This window comes from Ursus arctos, unplaced genomic scaffold, assembly GCF_023065955.2.
Source record: "Ursus arctos isolate Adak ecotype North America unplaced genomic scaffold, UrsArc2.0 scaffold_15, whole genome shotgun sequence".
In the NCBI taxonomy this organism is placed as follows: Eukaryota; Metazoa; Chordata; class Mammalia; order Carnivora; family Ursidae; genus Ursus; species Ursus arctos.
The window spans coordinates 5,070,922-5,095,281 of record NW_026622819.1 but is presented as its reverse complement, the minus strand read 5'-3'; the positions used below and the strand labels follow the sequence as shown (position 1 = coordinate 5,095,281).

The following is a 24,360-nucleotide window of genomic DNA, read 5'->3' as shown; positions in this document are numbered from 1 at the left end:
TGCAGGCATCAGCTACAACCTAGGTCATTTTATGAGTCTACGACTTCCAATCCCGAATACACCCATGTGTTCAATTCCCCAAAGACGTTCACAGTTATGTCCATAATCACTTACGTCCACACGATCATTACTGCTCAGAAACACACACGAGGACGCTCACTCTTCTCACATATCAAAACCTCAAAGGCATTTCACAGCGGACAAGAGATCTACATAAAACCACACGGAAGTCTCCTTCTCCACAGTTAGTTGCTGCCTCATAGATCTCAATGTCAGCCCACCAGCAGTTGGTTTCCGAATCTACCATGAAATTTCCTATGTTGTGACCATCATAGAAAAATCTCCTCTACAATACAGATCACAGAGGTGGCATCTCAAAACCAGCAGAAAACTGTGATTATTTAACGGGAGGCCCTGGGACACGGCCTCATGTGGCAGAAGCCGGCTGTCCACCAGGATGCTGATGGGCCCCTCCCACAGCCTCAGGTGGCCAGGGAGCCCTGATGGGAGCTGGCAACACACTTCCTCAGAAGGTTTCTTAAGGGAAGAAAGGCCCACACGACCCCGAGAAGGGCCCCCAGTGTGGAGCAAGGAAGGCAGGCAACAGAGAGGAATAAAAGCCCGTGATTTAGACTGGACCACCAACATTCCATTACTTCTGTTTTCTGTAGCCAAACCAAATCCTGACACAGGAAACTAAAGACAATGGTGTTAAGACTCCTACCTTGTTCTGCACTTGAAAACATAATACAGGTGCAGAGTTGAATTTTTCAGGTTAAAAAAAAAAAAATCAAAGAAGAAAAAACCCACAGGGAACCATCCACTATTTTGGACTTGGAGGAGGCTTTTCCAGACTCCAAACTAAAATGACAATCACAACACAAAGACTGAAGAACTTTATCCAAAAACATGCTGAGTGTAAACAAATTAAAAAGCACATGACAAGTGCACATGGCAAAAATATGACAAATTAAGACTCTCACAAAGACCAAGCCCTGGCCTACTCTGGGGTAAGCTGACAATTTATCAATTCCAGGAACCTGTGATAGGAGACCGTGAAACACACACAGGAATCCGCAGCGCGTGCTCACTGCAGGACCTCTGGCCATAAGACATGGTCCCACGCAAGACATTGTCCACTCATTAAAAACAAGGAGGATGTGTATGCACTGATAAGGAAAGATCCCTACGACAGCCAGCAGGTGCAGAGACAAAGACATGGCCCCACTTCCATATGATTGTCTGGCGCATATATTCACCAAATACATGGAAAGGTCTAAAAGGCCACATGCCAACACCCACAGTGTTTCCCACCCAGGAGGGCAGGATGGGCTGGCATGAGAACACTCCACTTTCTACTCCAGTTACTTCCATACTGCTTGAGGGTTTTTTTGGGTTTTTTTACAAGAATGTGCTCATCATATAAATTTTAAAAATTACCAGGAAAAAAATCAACTTCATTTTAGAAGACAAGACTGTGATTTTTATATTGTTTTTGCTGGTTGCATTTTCTAATTTTAATGACGAATATAGATTCTTTAAAAAAAAAAAAACGAAGAAGAGGGAGGAAGAGGGAGGGAGGGAGCGAGGGAGGAGGAGGAGGAGGAGGAGAAGGAGAAGGAGAAGAAGAAGAAAAGAAGAAGAAGAAAAAGAAGAAAAAGAAAAAGAAGATCGAGTTAGTCAGGCTTCCAAACCCCTGACGCCTCGGCCCATCCGCCTCACCCAAGGCGGTGCACTCTCAGAGCAAAGCTGGCTTGCGCAGGTCCGGGTTCACGGAACAGGCCCTGGGCACAGACAGCTGCAGGGCACACAGGTAGCCAGTCAGCCACAGGGAGGGGACAGGAGCGCCATGTGCTCTCCAGCAGGGTGCAGCCGACACAGTTTGCCGTGGGGATGGACGTGTGCTCCGCATAGGGCTGCTGAGCACCTGAGACAGGCTATTGCGACTGAGGATGTGGATTTTTAATCTGACTTAATTTAAACCTAAATAGCCCTATGTGACTTAGTGGCCCATCTTAGGCAGCTCTGGCTGCTTCTCCCTCAACTTCACCTGAGACAGGCAAAACCTAACGGAAAGCAGACAGGGGCAGCCCCACGAGAGCACACTTCTTGAGCTTCTCCAAAACTGGACGCATGGGCTCCGTCTTCTCCCCCAGGTCCTCCCTTGTCTCATCCTGGCAGGCCTGGCAGCCCACAGTAACAGAAGCGGCTCCCCTGCAGATAGGCTCACCTGCGGGGCTCCACCACCTGCACACCCTCCCAACAGGAGGCCAAGTGGATTAAAAACACACTATTGCAAACAATGCTGCAATAAACATAGGGGTGCACCTATCTTTTCAAAGTACTGTTTTCATTTGCTTTGGGTAAATACCCAGTAAAATTACTGGATGATATCGTAGTTCTGTATTTAATTTTCTGAGGAACCTCCATACTGTATTTCAGTGGCTGCACCAATTCACATTCCCACCAAAAGTGCACAAGGGTTTTTTCTGCACATCCTCGCCAACACCTGTTAATCTTGTCTTTTTGATACTAGCCATTCTGACAGGCATGAGGTCCTAGCTCATCGTGGTTTTGATTTGCTTTTCCCTGACGATGAGTGATGCTGGGCATCCTTTCATGTGTCTGATGGCCATCTGTACAGACAGTATATGGAAGCAACCCAAGTGTCCACTGATGGACGAATGGATAAGGATGTGGCAAACTTACACAATGGAATCTTACTCAACCACAGAAAAGAATGAAATCTTGCCATCTGTAACCACATGGTTGGCCCTAAAGGGTATTGTGTAAAGTGAAGTCAGACAAAGACAAATAGAATACAATTTCACTTACATGTGGAATCTACAGAACAAGCAAACAAAGCCCAGAACCGGACTCATAAACACGGGGAAGACACACGGCTGCCAAAGGGGCAGGGGGTAGGGGGCTGAGCAAATAAGCGAAGGGCATTAAAAGATACCAACTTCCAATTATAAAATAAGTCAGAGGAGAGGACAAGTACAATATGGAATGCGGTCCATGTGCAGGAAAAGGTGGTGCCACACTCATCTGTGGGGAGCGCTGCGTGACGAACAGAACTGCTCCATCCGTGTCCCACGCCTGGAAGCAAGGTACAGGGTATGACAACTACACCTCAAAAACAAACAAAACACCTTCCAATAGGTCTTGGAACTCTTTCCCAAACTTCCTCTAAAATACTGGGGCTAAATGCGGACAAAAAAGAGCCACGTCTGTCAAAGCTAAACATTGTAATTCTTGATGTAATTTAAACACATACTTACTGCTACATTTACAAATCTACGCTTTAATGGCTTAACAAGAGGTTGGTAACAATGGTGCCTGATTGGGGCGTTTTCCAAAGAAACTGATGTAATTATGGAATTGAGCAAAGACTATTCTTCCATCTTCACTAGAAGGCACTAACGTGTCTGAAACTGGGATGCAATTTTCAATCAATGGCTGGGCATCAGATCAGTTCAAAATTAAACGTTTTTCTTCCTTCATGGTACATTTCACAATCGTGCATCTTTTTAGGTCAGTTGAGCTCTACAGGAAGTTGTCTACACAAAGTTTTTACTTCTGACCCACAAAAACGACAATTTCAAATGGTTCAACTTTCTGCACGTGATGCCACCTCAGATTCAACAAAATACAGGATTAGAAGTTGACCGCACGGCATCTTGGGGAGGCAACAAGAGTACAGAGCCAGGACCCAGGCAAATGTGAGGCCCACTCTGCCGCTCTCCAGCCGCAGAGCCGTGAATAAAGTGAGGAACCTCTGCATGGTGCAACCCTCCTACTAAAGCAAGAAGCCAAGCGTGCACACCGCCTGGGGCCGGGAGACAGAAGGCATTCTGCTGCTTTGTGGGGACGCTTCAGCCTCTCCGTAAGTAGGTCATCAACTTGGGCACGCGCGATGGGAAAGGAGGTCTGCTGCCCTGTGTGCGAGAGGAGCGCTGAGAGCCGTGGGGGAGCAGACCCGGCCCAACTCCGACGGCCTGTCTCTGAGAAGCGGAATGCGGGCGCTCCAGCAAGGCGACGGCCGGTACAGTTCAGGTGCACCTCTGAGATTCCATCTGGAGGAATCTCACACTGACACATCACAGCAGGGCGAGCCCTGAATGATTCATTTTCTGGGTATTCTGAGATGGAAATGGTGAGGCCAGTTTGCCATAAATTTCAGTTTTAATCATGAAAGTACTGGACTTCTGAAGCGTTATTTTCCAGTATACTTTTACACTAAATACTAGAATATTAGAAAATAAAGTTCTGTGATAAATGAGAAAGACGTTTCTCATCTACAACTGCTCTCTTACGAGAGTCCAACCCCATTCAAAAAGTAATGACTGCTCAATTTTTAGTACATTTCCCAAATTAATTTCTGCTTTTAGTACCAAATGATGACGGTCAGCAACATTTTGGTGTCTATCTTATGAGCACCTGGTAGACGGTTGCTGTAAGTATTTATGAAACCCAACTCCATGGACTATTTTAGAAGGTGACAGATGTGTTCTTCAGTCAGCAAACCAAACTACCTGATTTCACAGCTAACAGAGCTACTGATGAACACAGATGAGCCACTGCAGGAGCATTTCCGGTTTTAGAGCCTGAGCTGGTGGGGTTCCACGGTTCTCAACTTTGTCTAACTCTGAATCAGAGCCAGGGAAGGGGGGCTGGTTCTGCAGGCGCCACAGGTGAGCACCTCCCTCACTGGGGAGATCTGGGTGCCCAGCCCCAGGCAGAGCCAGCCCCCTACCCCTATCTCAGCCCCAGCACCATCTGCAAGTGGCCCAAAGGCGACATCTCTGTACCCACCGAGGACAGGTGGACACGCTGCAGCAGGTAAAGGACACAAAGAAACAGGCCCAAAGTGAAGACAATGAAGTGTATTTTAAATAAAACAGCGTGGGAAGAAAGGGGGCAAAGGAAACACGCCTGACAGTGAAGGATGCTGGCCTGTGAGGAGAGAAGCACAGGTGAGTTTACTTCCCTAAATTTTAAACCCCATTGTTTCTTCTAAGGAAAGCGATGGTCAGGGCAGATTTTATGCATCATTTTCTTAGGGAAACAGGGAAGGCAGATGACCACGTGCTCGGCCTCCAACACGGCCTCCAGCTTTTAGCACCTGAACCTCTAAATACGACCTGTGCTCTAAGGGGTCACCCACCACGTTGAACTTTCTCAGCTCCCTGAGATCTTAAACCCTAACCACTGGTTCCCAGGGCTCCTGTCCCCACGGTCCCCGTCTGTACTGTTAGCCAAGGTCCCAGCTGACCCATAACATTCCCCCACAAACCTGGTCAACTCCAAATGCTAGGGGAAAATCAAGCTTTCCATTACAATGGAAAACGCAATAGAAAATACTAAAAACTATCTTCCACTGTTAATTTATTCCATCTCCCCTCCCTACCAACTCTTCTTAAAACCTTTCAAAAGCCTTAAAAAGCCAGTGGTTTCTCAGAAATTGAAGCTCCTTCCCCTTGGCTCCACAGTGGTCACGGTCCAAATTTTTGCCCAAAACAATGCCTTAGTAAAACCATTTGCAGTTAACCACTGGAGTGGCATGGACTTTAAAGCTAGCGCTAATGGACGCACAGTGGGACAAAGGACTCAGGCCCCACCCTGCGGCACAGACTGTGAAGAGGCAGGTGCAGACTCAGACCCTAACTAGAAAGAACGGGCTGCTGAGCCCATGGCAAGTGCAGATATCCATGCAGGAATGGCTGAATATTTTATTTTCAGGCATGAACGAGCCTCTTCAAATTACCCATGTATTGATACAGTTAATGAACTCATTACAAATCATTTGTATTTATTTTTAATTATGTTACAAGGAAATTAATACCTGCACCAATTGCTTAGAAAACCTTGAGGAAGACCTTCAAAGGTCTTTAAAATAAAAGCTCAAAAATGGAAGGAAAACAACTGAAACTACAAATTAGAACCCAGTGTGTTTCCAGAATGTTCCCTTATTTACGTTGTTAAAGTGGCAGCTGCCCCGCCAGGCTTTGAAGGCTTTGAACAAAGCTACCCTAGCAAGTGCTTTTAACATGTTAATGGGAAGAGTGAGGCCCTTGGGAGAAGGGGCTACAAGGGGAGGAGGCTGAGAGCAACAGATAGGAAGAGGAGGATACCTCCTTGGGGGAGGATTAGGCAGAGTGGGCTGGGAGGGCAGTTGCTGTGCAGCAGGCCAAGGCCAACCTGGACTTTAGAGGCTAAAATCATCTAAGCGTTCACAAGACAGCCAGGTCAGAAGGGCTCTACAGTTTGGAATCATCAATGCTACTGTAACTCTGGTCTATGCACATTCAGCTCCCAGTCAAAGTGAGCTCTCCATTCCCTTCCCTCCCAGACCCCTCCTGGGATCGGTCACTTTGACCCCTGGTACAGGCAGATGTTCCAGGGAGTTTCAGAACCTAAACTGAAGGCCAACAAAGGAAATGACACTCTTTTGCCTTAGCGAAGCGAACCCAAGCATGCTGCAAGTGCAAGAAAAGGCACTGGGGCCACTCAGAAGCCAGAGAACCACAGCAGTCTTCTCTTCTCAGAACAGAAAGCAAGAACTCAGATACCAGAAGCTTATAATTAACCTATGAGAAACGTTCTTAATTTAAGGCACTTCTTCTGAATCTACTGCTAGAAAAGAAAGGACATTCAGACATGGCTTCTAGAGAAACTCTAGTGAAACACCTGGGAGCTTCCTACAGACCAGAATGAAGCTGACCCAGCATTTCACACCCTGAGTCAATAGTCCAGTGATGGGGTTAGTACTACCCAGAAACACTTTGCATTATAACCCCCAAAATCACCCCATGCTGCAGGGACCAGCTGGAGAAAAACCGCTTGCTTAGCACAACCCATCATGGGGCAGAAATGACCAAAGGACTCAGTCTCCTGACACTGGTGTCCTAGAGAGCCTACAACGCAGTCCAGGACCTTCAAGCCTATGGATGAGCTCACAGCCAGGAGAGCTGCTTGGGGCCAAGGAGGAGCCAAGAAGGCACCTCACTGTGCTGGCTTTCTCCTGCGCTGGCTCAGGCCACCTGCCACCAAGCCATGCATGGCAGCCACAGCACAATTACCAACCACTGCAGCCACCTGTAGGGTGCTCAGAGGGAACCACATGGCTACGTCGAAAAGCCAGGGTCCAGAACATTGTTTGCTAGCTCAAGTAGCTGCATCATTTTTGAAATGAAAACAGCTGTAAGTCCTGTCATCTTTCCAGAGATCCCTACGCTCGATGGGAAGGTGAGCTGGGATAATCTTGTGAGAAAGATTAGTAAGATCTGAAAACATTAATGTTCTGGAATGCCACACAGTACCACCCACATTACCAGCATTTTCATTAGAGCAGTCTTCAAAGCAAATACTACTGTCTCCATTTCACAGATGAGAAAACTAAGTACTCATTAGGCAGACGGTAACCACCAGAAACACACAGCCAAGACTCAGAGCCGTCGTAGCTCTGGAACTTGGGTGTTTAGCCACAAAGCTGGGAAGCCACACTCAGGTGACCCGACTTACAGAAACATGTGCAGAAACTCACTGTGGGTCCCTTTATAAAGAATGGGAAGTTGTAAATAGAACTCTATTTAGAGAATCATGTACATCCATATATTTTTAAATTGTTTAAAAGAGCTTTTCAATGACCGAAGGAACCACTTATCTTGAATTAGACTTAAATACGAGACGACACCTGTGCTATATAGTTAGGGTAGCATTAAAACCACAGAAAGAAATACACTCAAATGTCAGCAGGACAATTATGGGTAATTTCTCCTCTGTATTTTCCAAATCTCTTCAATAAGTACACTACTGCTTTTATAATCATAACCCGACCCCCCCCCCCCAAAAAGCATCCCTTCAGCTTCGTTAATTGACACTAACTTCACCTCCAAAGGTCACGGGGCAGACCGCTCTGTGCTCGTGTGCAGTCTCTGCTCTCCTGCCTCTACGCTAGGGGCACAGCAGCAGGGGCGTTTTCTTCTGGCTTCACCCCAGCCCACGAGTGAGCCAGCCGGCACCGTGGAGGCCCGGGGGGGGCCCAATGGCGGCTCAGCACCGAGGTCCAGCTGGCTACAGGCCCCTTCAGCCCTGAAGTTCTGGCTCTAGTGCCACCCGCGCCACTGGTTCAGGAAGTGACCCGGCCTACGGCATATGCTCCCCCCACCAGACAGGTTCCTAGAAACACTACCCCACAATCCCAGAAAATCCTCTGCAGATGTGGAAGAACGAGCCCAGAGGAGACTTGTCTGAGGAAGGGGGTGTTCTCTCAAGTACTCCCACTCTCTCTGGCCACACCACACCCGGTACGCGAACAGGCCTTCTCCACGGTGCCCGCTCTCATCACAGGCACTGCTGCCGAAGGGCTGTGCTGAGTAAAACCCTGAGGCTACATTTAGCCTCAACAGAAAAAAAGCCCACAATTCATTGGTGAGTGTATCATATCAATATTCTTCTTCTTAGCTGACATTAACCACCCGCTGGCTCTGTCCAGCCACTGCACGACGCACGTCACTCAGCAAGATCCTGGTAAGCACCATCATCACCCTTCTTACAGAAGGCTGGGCAGCTGGACCACCTGCCAGAGGTGCGTGTCTCGCATGAAGAGCTCAGGCAGGGCAGCACCTCTACTGTCTGCTCACACTGCTCAAAGCACTCCCTGGAGCCTCCCCCTTCCCACCAACCCCCCCCCCCCCCGCCGTCTGCTTCCTGCAGACCTCTAGAACTTCCACACTCCACCGCCACCTCCTTCAGCTGCTCTGTTCCCACCGGCTGCCCGCCTAGCCTTGACCACTCAGTAGGTATCAGATGCCAGACACGGAGAATCTTACTACCGGTGCTGTTGTTCCAATGGGACAGGTCGTCCAGTGCCCCTGACAGAGGATACGATGATCACTGAGACTGGAAAAGCAAGCACCTGGGAGAGCCTGTGTCCAGTTCTGTGTGGCCCGCAGACACGCACACAGTGTGGGCACTCATCACCTGCCCAAAGCCAGCGCCTCCCAAGAGCCAGGGCCATCCCACACACCAGTGTATTAACAGATCTGGGAAGTCTACTGTAACGAAGCTATCTCACTTTGCCGTATCCAGTATGTGTATACGTAAAGTTCAATTTACACCGTCGGAAGAGTAAAAACTAATACAGCTTTTAACTATCACGCATTTACTTTTCATTCAATCGGCCAGGATTGTTTCCATCTAGTTTAAAGGAGGAAATAAGTCATTTGCACCGATTCTCCTGGGCACAAACTAGACACGGCAACCTCCGGAAGTCTCAGGACAGGGGTTCAGCACTCATCGACCTCCCAAGGCCCCACCAAGATGAGCAGAAAAAATTTTAAGAAAAAGGATAACAGTATTGGAACACTGCCAACAATTGAAAGCACAGGAAAGGGCAGGAAAGGACTTAACAGAGTCAAAGGGTTAAGTCAATACGGAAGTGCGGAAAGCAGACCCAACTCCTCTTCCTACAGTTACTTCCTGCAGCCCTACTATGTAGCCGGCCCTATTCTGATACTGGCTATGGAGCAGTAAGTACGACCAAGTAAGTAAGGCCCTTGCTCTGAGTCTGGGAGCAGGGCGAGGGCCGCATGGAGAGGGGAGACGATAACCAAATAAACCAGAAAAAGTAGAGTGCACTCTGCAACTTCCAAATGGTGGTCCACAGCTATCCCCACGGCTACTTCAGGCTGGGTGGTGAGGAGCCAGTACTGGACAGACAGAAGAGTAAGCAGCAGCCAGACACGTACACGTCAGGAGACAGCAGCCTAGGAAAAGAAAGAGCAGGCCAAGGCCCCCACAGCAAGGATGAGCTTGGGAGGCCTCGGGAATCAGGAGGAAGCCCGCATAGCCTAGAGAAGAAGGGCACCCTGAGTCTGGAGCACAGCAACCCTGGACCAACTTTGGGGCAAACAAGACTGCCAAGCTTCCCGAAGAAACCCAGTGGCCAGAAAGAAGAGGACCCAAGAGGCCTGAGAAAGCCAGAGTCCTTCAGGAAGACTTAAGCCCCGACAAAGGTGCCCACCGACTGCCCCAAGCCTGTCCCCTCTCCCCACGGGGCTGCTGGGTCCCAGAAAGGCCAGCCCAGAACACGGCCAGCCTTTCAAGCCTGCAGACTGGGCTGAAATTTCTCAGTGAGGTGGAAAGGGCACACCAGGAACACACGCATGCCACATCAGCAGAAAGGCAGCCTGTGCGGTCTGCCCTGGCAGCAACCCCATGAACAGGCCACAGCAAACAAAAAGGAACAGAAGAGAAACGGACCCAGTACCCAATTGAAACAATAACCCCAGCACCAAAGAACACACAAGCTGAGATCGGGAAAAACCTGATCTGGGGCCTTGTTCTACGTTCTTGGTAAGCACGTGTCAATAACATTGGGGTTCAGAACGAGGGCACAGGGGGCTGCTGTGTAAGGACACACTCCGAGCCGGAGCAACAAGAACCTAGTTCAACAAGATAAACACAGAGGAAAAAGAAAACAATTCAAGTCATCCAAGGGGAAAAGGTCTTCCTGGAGGGACGGAGACGCTGCCAGCCACCGGAAGAGGAACCCAGCAGGCCTGGCAGCGTCGCGTGGAAGAGACGGTCTCCCTAAAGAAAGGCAGAGCCCACTCTGTGGGTGGAAGAGCAGCTGTGCTCCAGGCAGGACGGACGCTGGGGGCCCACGCTGAGCCAGCTGCTGCACCAAGGGCCAAGCATGGACGAGAAGGCGGCTTCAGAAAGGCGACTCTTGCCCGAGATTTCTGACAACATTCACGGACAGAGACATGGAGCAGCTATGAGGCCGCGAGACGGGTGTTCAGGCACACAGCAGGCCTCAGGGAACGTGGCACCAATTAGCTCTCTTTAAAAACCTGACTGAACACACACAACAAAAAGATACTGACACAGGCTTCCATGTGCAGAGCTGGTGAATAAGCACAGGGGTGGGAGCCCAAGGGCTGCCGCGGCCCCAGGCGCTCTGCCGAGCTCAGGGCCAGGACCACAGGGAGCAAGGCCAAGGTCTCGGCCAGAGGAGCACGGTCTGCTCTGCAAAGCTCATTCCAGCACGCACAGCCCAGGAAGACGCCCCGCTCATGTGAGCTCTGCCAGCAAGGATGCACCTTCCACAAAGCCCACCAGACATAGGGGCCAAGTTAAGAACTCAGGAAGAAGTCCTGGGAAGAGTGCTGGTGGGGACGTCTACATAAATACAAAACCAAGACTCATCCACTGCAAACCATGGTCTCCTGGGTCCAGGCAGAACTGCAGCATCACCAGGAACCCAGACTTGCCTGGGGTCAGAGGCCCTGCTACTTTCCAGCGACCAGACCTTGCAGGATGCGAACGGTGCCCCCACATGGCACTATCAGGATTTAATGTATCCACACAAGGTAATTAGAATAGGACCTGGCACTCGGTTATAGCCTCAATAAGTGGCAGCGATTATAATTACAGAACAAAATACAAACGCTTAACTCATGGTGACAACTAAAGTAATGCAAATCAGGAGGTAAAGAAATATAAAAGGGCTATTTTAGTCCGCTCAGGCCGCTGTAACAGGACACCACAGGCTGGGCAATTTAAACAACAGACATTTATTTCTCACAGTTCTGGAGGCTTCAAGTCTAAGATCAGGGCCCTGGCGCGGTCAGGTTCTGGTGAGAGCCCTCTTCCTGGCTCGCAGACGGCTGCCTTCTCACTGTGTCCACAACACGGCCAAGAGCCAGTGAGCAATCTTGCCTCCTTATTAAGACACTAATCCCAGGACGAGACCCTGCCCTCATGACCTCATATAACCCTAATCACCTCCCAAGGGCCCCTTCCCCAAGTATCATCACGCTGGCGTCTGGGACTTCAACAAATGAATCGGGGGAGGACACAATTCATTCCGCGGCAAGGACTAACATCTCTACCCTACCTAGCAGTAAACAAACAGATATGATTTCATTAAAACTTTTACTTTTTTTTTTTTTTTTTTTTTTTTTTTTTTTGCACTCAGCCACTTAACGTTCTCATCATTTTTGAAGGGACAGTGGCAGAGGGAGAGAATCTCAAGCAGACTCCACGCCCAGAGCCGAGCCGACGCGGGGCTCAATCTCACGATCCTCAGATCATGCATGACCTGAGCTGAAACCAAGAGTCAGACACTTACCCAAATGAGCCACCCAGGCACCCCTCATCATTTTTTTATGTTCTTGGTCTCAGCAATACCTCCTAAAAACTAGTATTTCCATCTGAGAGGTTCCCCGTTACTTTCACTTTCAAGCAAAATTAAAAATTTAGTGAACAGTATTTAAAGAGAACGTGAATTGTAATGGAGTATTCCCATTGATCAATCCATGTGTCCATCCTCCACGGGCTTAACGAGAGAGGTCTACAGTGGCAGGTCACCTAACTGCACTTTGGTTATTTCCGGGTGGTGGACTCATGATTTTTAAGCTTTCTTTTTTTAAACACACACACACACACACACACACATAAATCCACTTAATAAAACTAAGTATTTCAAGGTCAGCAGAAAGCACTCTTGGACACTAACTCTAACTAAAGTGCTCAGCACACAGAACTGTAAGAGGATCGGCATCACAACACGGCGGTGGGGTCACCGACCACTTAAAGAAGTCACTCTTGCAATGTAGGGTGACGGCCCAGGCCTCACGCCTGCTTTGTAAAATACTTCCGACTCCTTTTCGGGAGATCAAGACAAAGATGCCCATTTCGGGGTACCTGCACCGTTCAGAGCCTGGGCAGTGTTTCATGATGCTCTCTGCAACCTGAGAGGTCATGTCTACCTAGAGACTGGAATTCAGTTAATTCTTTTCTTCCTGTTATCATACCTCTTTGAACAATCCCCTCTTTGCTCTGCATGTCTAGTGGTTAAAAAGATGTGCTGTGGAATCAGACTGTCTGGGACCCAAAGCCGGCGCTGCACCTACCAGGTGTGTGAGCCAGCGGGCTGCTATGCTCTGAGCCACCCCCCTCCTGTCCTGGGAGGGCCGCCAGAAACACTGCATGAAGGGGTGAGGGCTCGACAGGGCCACTGATGATTATTACAGTGACAAGTGCTGAAGACCACTAACTTGATGGGAGCAAAGGAAGAGCTGAAGCACCCACCTGCAAAGGAAGGTCCCGAGAATAACGGGCATCTTCCCCAACCTCAAGCTTCTCACTTCCAATGGTCTTACCCCAAAGGCACACCTAAAAGGCCATTTTTACTCTTAACAATTTTTCGACCTTCAGTTTATTCCAAACCTTAACCTGTGACAGTTCTCACGGGTTCCCATTCTTTGGAATTTGGTCTCCGTCCTACGTTCTTGTTTACATCATGCTTGCACGTAGAACTGTACATCAGTCTCTTGTGAGTCAGTCTTTGATGGAGACACAAAGTCCCTAAACTGATTCATCATCAGCTTCCTTCCAAGAGACAACTTATCACAATATTTCAGGATCTCTGCATTTCACAGGCCATGGAAGGTATCCTCTTTTATACGTCGGCCATCACTTCAGAGTTGTCCCTCAATTTTTAAAAATCTGTTTGCTTAAATTTAGAGAAGATGTCTATAACCAAAATACTCTCCTGCATTGCACTATGGCTCCCATCTCTGCCAGCTCACCACGTTCCTGCTTCTTGCTCCCGATTCGAGCACATCTGTTCCCCTCCTGGGGAGGCAGGGGTGAAGTGCACGGGCTTTCCAGTCCAGCACGCCCACTGGGAGGCTGCAGCTCTCCTATTTTCTGGTTGCAACATGGGAAAGATGCTTCATCTACTAAAACTTACTCTCTCTTTACAACGAATTATCGACAAGAAGAAATGGGAGGAGGCGGTCAACAAACGCTCACTGGTCCTGCTTTTGGCTTTCAGCAGTCCTCAGTTAAAACAGCAACTCATCAAATGCTCCGTTTTTCCTAGACAGCAATTTGCAAGAAAAATCCAGATGGGAGGAGCCCTGCTCCCTCCAGGCCAGTCCTGGAATGTCTGCAAAAGCAGGAACTTCAGCATACTACAGCAGCAGGACTGGCTTCTGGTCCCCAAACCCTCCCCAACAAAGCTCACCCAAGCCCACCTCCGGCACCTTCGTCATCTGACCTCGTCATTTGACTGTCCAAGTCCTTACAGGAGGACCCTGGTTCTCCCTCTCCCTCCATCTGCTCTCTCTCTTCAGAAACACAAAAAAGGAAATGGCCCTCTGCCGACGCAATGAAGCCGGGTTCGCAGGGTGAGTCGCTAAAGCCCCTCCCGCACATCCTGAAGAGGTCTCTTTCACCGAACACCATCTGGGGCTCCCTGACATCAGTGCTGGAATGATGTCAGCCTGGCTAGGCTTCAGTTTTCTGTCTGCTGAAGAGGAATGGTGTCATCCATTCCTGCTCCGAGACCCACAAAACTCACGGAAATTCATGCACAGAGCCGAGCCCCCCACCGCGAGCCACAGCGGCCGCTGCGTGCCTGAGAAGACTGGTTGGCCGGCAAGAGACCGTCCAGATTCTGTCACCAACCCAGAAGGCAGAAGCGCCAGACCACCACCTCCAGGCTGGACTAGAAGCTTGGAGCTGCACCGAGCTGTTCCGTGTTGCACTCTGCCGTGAACCGAGACCACGCTTCGTGTGCTATTGAAACAGCAGCCCTTTGAAAAGGATATCCGCCAGAAACTCAGAAACACCATTTCTAGAGCTTTTTTCCAGTGGTGGCCTGCTGAGCACCACAGCTTTTGCTGTTGCTCCAGTTTGGATTTATTTAGGCAGCAGTTACTGAATCAAACACTGTGTTTCGAATAAAAAGTCTAAAGTTACTCCAGGTTGGTGCATCCAAACATAAGACTATTTAAGTTTTCCTTAAAATTAAATGCAATTAAAATCCAGTACCACAGTTGTATCCATGACATGGCAAGCGCTCCATGGCCACAAGGGGCCAGCGGCCACTGCGCTGGGCCACACAAAACCAGAGTCTTCCCATCTTCACAGCGTGTGCCATGGGACAGTCGCTCCAGTGCCACACTGCCCCGTCCCTCGCTTTTGCTTTCCTCACGGTTCACAGAACGGAAGTAAGAAGCTGCCAAGAGCTCGGAGAAAGGACATCCACTCCTACTATGTGCACAGAACCAAAAATCCTAAACAACTTTCCACAAGTCGCATGTGGCGACACAGCTGATACAAAAGAACAGAGTGGCCCGTGAAGCTCTGGAAAGATGCTTAATTTAAAACCCACAGAACACGTTACTTAGGCACTGTAAATTTTTAAAATCTGAAAAGAATGCCTTGACTTAAAGGAAAAGTGTCTCCACAACATCGCATGGTTCCCTGAAGACTTCGAACTTCAGGCTTTAGCACTTTCTCAGAGAAATGCTCTGGCCTGAGAGGGGAACTTGTATTTTCAAACCCGGAGCAAAAGGCTTTTTCTGTCCAGTTGGCAACGAGCCCCGCCTAATTTTTGGTTTCAATTTCCTCAGAGAAGAGAGGAGAAAAGGGAAGGAAAGGAGTGGCCTTCTCAAGCCTCCACGTCACAGTTCATACGCCCTTCCAAGTCTCCTTTACTTGGAACGTCCTGCCAGGGGATGTCGTAGACCTAGCTCCACGGGTGGGGAAACTGAGGCTGAGAAGTCAGAACCCACCAGGAAACCAGTCAAAACCAGGCCTGCGAATGAAGCTGCAGGGGTGTAGGATGCAGGCGAACCGAGTGAGCTCCAGGCCACAGGCTTGCCTCCCAATGGTGGAGGAAGATTCCAGCCAAACGGTTCCAAGCAAAATGAACGGATTTGATCTTTCATTTCCCTTCCACTCCTGCATCCTGGCCATTGCTTCCGATCTACAGGATTCCAGAAACATCTGAAATCTCTCTCAAATATGGAAAGACAGAAACCACCTCCATCCCCATGTTATCACTCAGGAAATTAACGCCAGTCTTAAACCGCAGGAGGCCTAAATGGTTCCACAGCGCGGCTGACCTGGGAATTAAAGCGAGCACAAACCCACAATAAAAAGGCATGTTGCTGACAATGAAAGACATTCCCTGCCAATGGGAGCCTCAGACGCACTCCCATCGAGTCGGCCCGTCAGTGCGGTGATGGACAAACTGCGCTGAGACCCTGTGCGCTGGGACAGAGAGCGGCGCCTCCTCCCGCCACTGGCACGGGAGCACCCGCCCCGGAGCTCAGGACAGCCCCACGTGATCACAGGACACTGACCAGGTGGCAGAGGGACAGGCAATGTATCTTCATACTTTCCTCAGTTTTCTAACTTTGCCATGGTGAGGTATTAATTTTATAATAACACAGAAAAACCGGCTACATCTAAATGGTCACGCATTTCAAATACAGAATTTTCTGAAAGCTGTCTGCTTCTGAGTTCTACACTGCAAGCTATAAACCTGGTCTAACCACACTCTTTGGGAAGATAAGCAGATAAACTACAATCAACTTTACTTTAATATTCTGCATTTAAATAACTTCAGAGTTGGCAATCAAATCTTCAAAAATTCTAAGACAACAAAAGTTATCTTTAGCACCTGATTTAAACGTTCTAACCAGCCGCCCCTCATTAGTTCATCTAAGGGGTCAGCCCCGTTCACTCCCTCATTCACCCACTCCTCAGACACTTATTCGGAGGTGGCTAGTAGCACCCACGTGGCCCTGCGAAGACACAGCCCCTCCTCCCCAAGGGGACGCGGGAGACCAGTGGTCAGTGGTCAGCTGTGTCAGAGCAGCAGTCACTCCACAGGAAGGGGCCAGGAAAGGACTGCGTGGGAGTGAGCTTGCTCTGAAGCGAGGCCCCCACTCCTATGAACTTGGGCTGCCGCACAAGCGGTGCGGGGTCTTGTGCAAAGCAAAGATGGACTGCTATGAACTGAGACCTAAATTCCAGGGGCAACTTGAGTGAATCACCAGGCATCCCTGCCTATCCCCGCCCCAGGAATGACAGCTTTCCGAAGCTGGCCAATGCAGGGGGCCTCATGAACAGGGCTTTTCAATTGCCGTGGTTCTCATGTATTCATTCAGATGGCTTTCATGTACACTTCTCTTAGATGACATGAGAGGCACAGAGAGGCACTGAGATAGAGTCACTCTGGTTGCCTGAGTTCAGTCATGATGACCAAGCCAGAGGACAGGACCAGCAATCTACTGGAGTCATCACAATGGGCCGGAGTCCAGTCAAGGGAGAGAAGTGCTGGAAAAGAAAACCACATCCTGCTCATTACCTAAGGTGGTTAGGTCTAGGAGCATGCCTCCAGGCACGGCAGGAAGCCTCCAGAAGATTCCACGCCCTGATCCTCAGAACCTGTGGCTAAGACGAAATCATCACCACTCCTGTGATCGTGCTGTATTATCACATGCCCTTAAGAGAGACAATTACCTGGGTGGGCCTCACCCAGTGACCCGAGGCCTTAAAGCAGAGGGCTTCCTCTAGCTGGCAGAGACACGGTCAGACAGATCCAAACAAAGCTCTGCTGCCAGTGCGAAGATGGAGGGACCACAAGTCAAGGAAGGCAGAGATGGCTTCATGGAGCTGAGAAAGGCCCCCGGCTGGCAGCTAGCAAGGAACTGGGGACCTAAGTCCTGCAACAGCAAGGAAGTGAATTCTGCCAATAGGAATAAGTTCGCAAGAGGAGCCGGAGCTCCAACCACGAATGCAGCAGCCAACACCTTGCCTACAGCCTGGTGAAAGCCTGAGAAGGAAGCCAACCCAGCCATCCCAACCTCTGACACGCAGAGTCTGTAACACAGTAAATGAGTACTGGGTTAAGCCGCTAAGTTTGTGCTCATTTGTCCCACAGCAACAAAGAACAATTGCAGCATGGAAATCTTCGAGTAAGACATTTAAATTGCAGTGCAAATCCCACACTGTGGGAAGAGGCACCCTGACCACCCTAGCTGGGACGCACACTGGCATGGGGGACGGGTGTCTTGGGCAACTGTCTCAATCACCAAGCTCATCTATCTGCCTTCAGTCCAGTGCCACACTCACTCAGCAGCCTTGGGAGAAGACCAGAGCGTCCCGAGGGGCCTCTCCAGGGCATCAGCCAGCAGCAAGCTCCTCCGGATCCCGTTTGCATGACACAGTGACCCCTCACCTGTCAGCCTGCGCTCCGTGCAGCAGCAACACCGCGTTTCCCAACTTCAACATCGCAGGCGGCTATTTGTTTTGTCTAGTTTTTTAACAGCCCTCTTTCATTCCGTGACTAAAAACCAACAAACAAAAAAACCCAACAGATCCTAAAAAATACAGACCTAACATACAAAAAGTCCTCATTTCCCAGAATAACCATGACACCTCCTCCCATCGGACGTCCACGACTCCATTTACAATAGGGACCAAAATTTCTTATTAATTAGTGACCCAAAGGAGGTCTGAGGCTTTACCTTGAAAAACCCTAAAGTTAGGAAAAATTGATACTTTAAAACATTCACTTAAAAATTAGTTTCCAAGGCACTCGATCACAACCGTGTTATTTCTAAGAAACAAATGGCATTGCTGGGGTACTGCTTTTCCCTCACAAGCTCCCAGCAGCAAGATGGGGTCCACTCCACCCCTTCTGCAGCCTGAGCATTTTCTGCAAAAAACATCTGAGGTCTCCATCTTCCCCAAGGACTCCTCCTGTTTCATCTTCAGCCTGTTTCATCTTCCAATCCTTTTCCAGGGCGTCTGTCCTGCCCTCCTCCACGGCAACCCCTTCTCCAAGTGTCGGCAGTCCTGTGTCCGTCTTCACTTATCAGTGACTGGGTGAAACTTTCCCCAACTTCATCACGGCCTGCATCTCGCACTGGATTTTTCGATCTCACTTTGCAGTGACAAGCGTACCGGGCAGGAACAAATGATGCTGTTACTAAGGCGGGAGGAACCTTTGAGGAGGAGCTGATTCATATGGTCAGGACAGGGGCACATGTGTGCACAGCTTCCATCCACAACCTTATACCTGGGGGGTTACAGATGACAAACACGGAGAAAACAAGGCCTGTGCGGGCCACTAGCACCTTGCGACACAGGTCTCGTACTAACCTCTCCCACATGTCCTGTGGTGCATAAAGGCGGGGACAGGACTGAGAGCGAGGCAACAGGAGTGACCATGCTGGACTCTGCCATGCGCCCTGCTGGGCCTTCACGGGCACCCTCCCACTGGGTCCCCACAGGGACGCGCTGGCGGAGGGGATCACATGCGTGCAACTTCAGGTACTGCCAAGTCAGCTGGACACACAGAGGGAGAGGAGGGGTCCCAGATACTCCTCCGGGCTCTGACTCTCAGAACAGAGCGAAGACAACACATGGAGTCCTGCGGCGTGTGGCTAGCCACCCTATGAACGACACGGGTCCGTGTCTTACCAACTTCAGATGAAGAGCTGAATATTCTTTGAGTGAACAGAAAATGTCAAAAATTTAAACACTGTTGAAGGCCCTGCAGAAAGGATGCTGCATGATGGTTACACGCTGCAGGCAGGCCAGAGAGGACAACCTACAGAAGGCCAAAGCCCACACAGAAGCCTGGTCAGGGCCCGGCCTGCAGGAGCCTGCCGAGGCTGGGGGTCTTCCCTCATTCCATTACGCTCTTCCCGGGGCTCTACAGGGCACCAGTGAGGGTGCGGCAATGCACCTGGGGTCCAAGCTCCCACCCTTCCTCAGCTGGGACTTTTTTTTTGCCTTTCAGCTGATGAGGTTTCTGAAGCTGTCAGGACCGACCAGGGCAAAGTATCAACACGTCGCTGGGCCACGGGGGGTGGAGGTGAGGGCCCGTGAAGGTGACGGGGCCAGAGGCTGGGAAGCGCAGGGCCTGGGAGCCCGTCCACACCTGCCCGTGTCTCTAAGTCAGAAGCCCAGATAGCACATTTAACACCATTGCCAAAACAGAGGTTTGAGAGTTAACGGGAATACGGAGCAAGAACTAGAGCAGCCCCACGAGCAGCACCTGCCCTGCACGGCTTTGAGGGTCCCAGCTCTGATCCCCGTCCTCCTCGTTAGCTGCTTCTTCACCTCACTCAAGGCTGAAAGCAGACTGGCAAGCTCATGAGGCCAGGCACCAGCACGGTTTCTAGAACAAACAGCACGGGCTGCTCCAGCGGCTACCACACAAATGCCCGACCGGCTCTGGCTGGTGCTACGCAACCTCCTACAGCAACAGGCAACTGCTTATCCTTTCTTGAGGACTACAGACGTGGTCCTTCCGGAAATGCCTGTCCTGGGACTACACAGTAAGTCTGAGCTGCTGCCCACCAGCAAGGCTCCTTTCTACTAACCAGGCCGACGGCGCTCTCATCACAGTTCTTTCCCTTTCTGAGCTATAGATGAAACACATGGTGGTGGCCTTCCGCATCGCTCTGAGTAAGCCGGTGGCCAGCGGCAAATTCTAGAAAGACTTCTGGATACCAAAAAGTGAGCTGCCACCAGCCCAGCAGACCTCCGCGGAAATGGTCATCAGGAACGCCAACGTCCTCTGACCACAGGCACAGCCCCACAGTTCAAGTGCTACTCTGGCTTCCTACTCCTCTGCTCTGTCCCTCCTAAAACACCGGCCTGCTAGAAGCATTCAGAGTAGCAAACCAAGAGGGGGCACCCCACCCTTCTAGGCACAGGGCAGGCAATCCTAGCAGGCTCCTCCTCTAGGCAGAGATGGCCACAAGTGGACAGACCCCGAGTGGTACACATCACCCACAGAGGCAGGCAAGGAAGGGTCGGCAGCCAAGGAGAGAAAAAGGAGCATTACCAAGAGCACGACTGCACTGGCTCCTGTTCAGGTAAGTGAAACTGTGGAACTCTTGGCTACTTCAGAACCTACTCTTCAACCCCACACGAGGCCTCTGAGCAGAAATCTCACACGCCAGCAGGGGGTGGCAGGGCAGGACCCTCAGCAGGTCCCCCGGCAGCGCCCAGGACAGTAGCGCCCTGGAGGTATGCTGAGAGGCTCAGGCTTTGTAGTCTTTAACCTAGGAGGACCCCAGAGATGCCATCACAGGGTTCTAAAGGGGTCAGACCTAACCAAACCTGCTGACGGAGGAGATGATCCCACTGGCAGTTCTGGGAGAGGCCCAGAGGCTGGCAACTGTGTGTTAAGAGGACTACCTCGGGCCACTGGACCAATCTCCACTAAAGGTGACAAATCAGCACAAGGGTAAAGAGAAGGTGCAGAAGATCTGATAAAAGACTAGACTGGGGAGATGGACAAGGAGGAGAGAAGATCTGCACAGCTGGACAGGACAGACTGTGCTAGTGTGTGCTGGGCAGGGGAACTTATGGAGCGCCAGGGCTGAGAGTCAAGATCAAGAGACGGGTGTCTTCCAGGCCAACCGCTGCCTCAGATCCTAGCAAAGAACCTGGTACTTAGTGGGCTCATTTATTAAGAAAAGCAGCAGCAAGGGCACCTGGGTGGCTCAGTCAGTTAAGCGTCTGCCTTCAGCTCTGGGTCAAGATCCCAGAATCCCAGGATCCAGATCAAGCTCCAGTCTTGGCTCCCTGCTCAGTGGGGAGCCTGCTTCTCCCTCTCCCTCTCCTCCTCCTCCCCACCCCAGGCTCCTGCTCTTGCTCTCTCTCAAATAAATAAAACCTTAAAATCTTAAAAAAAAAAAAAAAAAAAAAAGGCAACAGCAACGTACATACTGAAGCTTACCAAAAACCTAGGGATAAGAAAACAGCTTCCAGGGCCTGCGTAATTTGCAGAAGGGCATGATGCTGCCACTGCCAGCAGATCAGGGAAGAAGCGAGACTTGGGACTGTCCGGACCCCAAAATGCTCTACAAGTGAAGACCACCTGTCTTCCTATTTTCCTAGCGCTAAGACAGAGTCAGTTCCAGGATGGAAAACTGTAGCCCCCCACCCCCCACCCCGCGCCCCAACAGAGGAACTCATGTATGATGTTACACATCAAGAAATTGCTCCCCACCACCTCTTCTTGGACAGTTTGATAAGTAACGACAGGAGGAAGAAAAGCCAAAGAAGAATGGCTCCTACTTGGGACTGAAATGCACACTGGGACTTCAGGAAATTTAAGAAAGTAACACTTCTAACCCAAATCAGGTGAAACAAATTGCAGGACATGAAGCTCTTAGACTGTCTCATCTGCTTTAAAGTAGTATCAACTTACGTATTTGCAAACTTGAATAAACATACTTACAAAAAAATAGTTACGTTAAGAAGTAATCTCAATATCTACCAATTACTACGTTTGTAGAACTCTAGTATTTGTAGAAAACACTAATACCTTGCAAAATCCTTAGGCAGCTTTTTAACCAGCATGCAACTTGCAAAGAAAGTCTTTGATTTAAGTCTTGAAATACTGACATAAAATCTATGTGCAAATGCTTTGTTTCTAGGTGCTCAAAAAAGCACAGGAAGGCAAAAGGGCTGGGTAGGTACCATTCCCCCCTGAGCAGCCTCACCTGGGACTGCTTCAACCCACACTTCCACCCGCATCCCCCACGTTTTGTTTTTTTAACCAGTCCCTGTCATTTGTAACTGCGCTAAGCTTAAACAGAACTTCTAATTCCCTCTTGGCCAACGTGGAAAAATTTTAAATAAAAATGTCATCTTCCAAAGGATCCGTGCTACAAACGTTTTTGTCTTCTTTGAAGGCTATCAACTACTTTTTAAAAACGACAAAAGATGCTTTTATGTTAATTTCTGCATAAAATTAAATAATACACAACCCCTCATCCAAAAAATTTACTTGTAAATTCACTGTTGGTTAAATTGTATCACTACCAAAACAAAACAAAACCCAAAAAGAATCCTCTTCCGAAAGGATTTTCTCAAAAAGAAAAAAAGTTATTATTTAACCAATATTTGCCTTCAACTTGATTCAAGTTCCCAGCAATACTAAAACCATCTGCAGCTGACATAAAGCTCCACACGCATCTGCACCCTACTTTGACAAAGGGTCCCTAACATGTCTTGGGGAGAGAAAAAAAAGTGAAGTATCCGACACCCCCTTCCAGCGGCACAGGTCGGGTTCAGCGGCCCCTTTTCCTGCGCTGTCACTTTTGGGTTCCGAGCAGCAGATGGCCCGTTTACAAGAGAAATTTAATTTTTAATGAAACGGGAAGCCTTCCGGCACAGAGTCGGGCCCGGCCTCTCCCGCGCGCGCCCCGCACTCACCCCTGGATGCCGGGGCTGTACGCGCGGCTCTTCCACGGCGTGCCGGGCCGAGGCGCCTGGGGCCCGGGGCCGCCCCCTCCACTCAACGCGGCCGCGCGGCTGCCCGACAGCAGGTAGTTGAGGCCGTAGGTGCTGGCCTTGTTCTCGCGTTTCCGGCGGCCCGGGTGGAACTGGTGCTGCGGCGGGGAGCCGGCGGGCGCAGGGCCTCGCGGCCCGGGGTGCCCGTTGGCCGCGCCGGGGGCGCTCGGCGGGCCGTCGGCAAAGTGGAAGAAGGCGCCGCCGCGGCCGCCGCCCGCCCGGCCGAGCGAGGCGCTGCTTGAGGACGACGACGAGCAGCCCGGGCTCTCGGTGCCCGACTCGGCGTTGGACGACGACGACGACGACGACGACAGCGACGGCGACTTGTGCAGGCGCCGGGCGCCCTCGGCCGCGGGCCCGAGCGCCGTCAGCAGCGCGGGGGGCAGCGCGGCGGGGCCGGGCGCGGGTGGCGGGGGCGACGCGGCCGGCAGCGCTGGCCCCGCCAGGCCGCCGCCGCCCATCCCCGCCGCCCCCGCCGCGACCGCCGTGTCCAGCGCAGGCGAGTTGAGGCAGAAGTAGGACGCGAAGCCCGAACCGCCGCGGCCCACGCCCTGCGAGGTCTCCCAGATCTGCATCCACAGGGCATTGGCCGGCCCCTTCTGCTCGGGCTGGATCCAGGCCACGCGCGGATCCATCCACGCGCCGCCCCGCGGGCCCGCGCGCCCGCCCGCCCCGCCGCGGCCCCGCCCCCGCCGCGCCCCGAGCCCCGGCCGCGCCGCGCACGGACGGACGGACGGGCCGCGGGCGGACGGGCAGACGGGCGCGCGGGCCTGCGCCCGCGGCTCCGGCCGGCTCGCGTTGGCGGCTCCCGTCGGGGTCCCGGCGCGGCGCGGGGCGGGCCCGGGGCAGGCCGCGGCGGGCGGCTCAGGCCTGTCGGGCTCCCTTCACGCGGCGCGGGGCGGGCGCGGGGGCCGCGGCGGCGGCGGCGTTCCACACGGGCCGGGGGGAGAGGCCATCGGAGAGGGGCGGGCGGCCGAGCCGAGGGGGCGGGCCCAGGCGCCGCGCGGCCCGGGACCCGCGGGAGGGCCGCCGCCGTGCGCCGGGCCCTCGGTCACGCTCGCACCGCTCGCTCCGTGCTCCTGCAGCGGTGGCGGCGGCGGCGAAAAGACACTCTCGGCGGCGACAGGGCGCGGGGGAAGGAGGGGGCGCCGCCGCCTCCGCTCCAATGAGGGGCGGGGAGGGAGCGGGGCGGGGAGGAAGCGCGGCCTCCCTCGCCGGGGC

At 51.4% G+C, this 24,360-nt stretch overlaps 1 protein-coding gene across 2 annotated transcripts in view; it reads right to left on the bottom strand.

Annotated features, from left to right (window-relative positions):
- TENT4A (terminal nucleotidyltransferase 4A) overlaps positions 1–23,816 on the bottom strand; it is a 45,690-nt gene extending 21,874 nt beyond the window's left edge. For both annotated transcript variants that reach the window (XM_048224361.2, XM_048224362.2), the window contains exon 1: positions 23,062–23,816. In XM_048224361.2, coding sequence (XP_048080318.1) covers positions 23,062–23,774 — 713 coding nt within the window. In that variant the 5' untranslated portion in view covers positions 23,775–23,816. The remainder of the gene's footprint in view (positions 1–23,061) is intronic.
- Between the last annotated feature and the right edge of the window lie 544 nt (positions 23,817–24,360).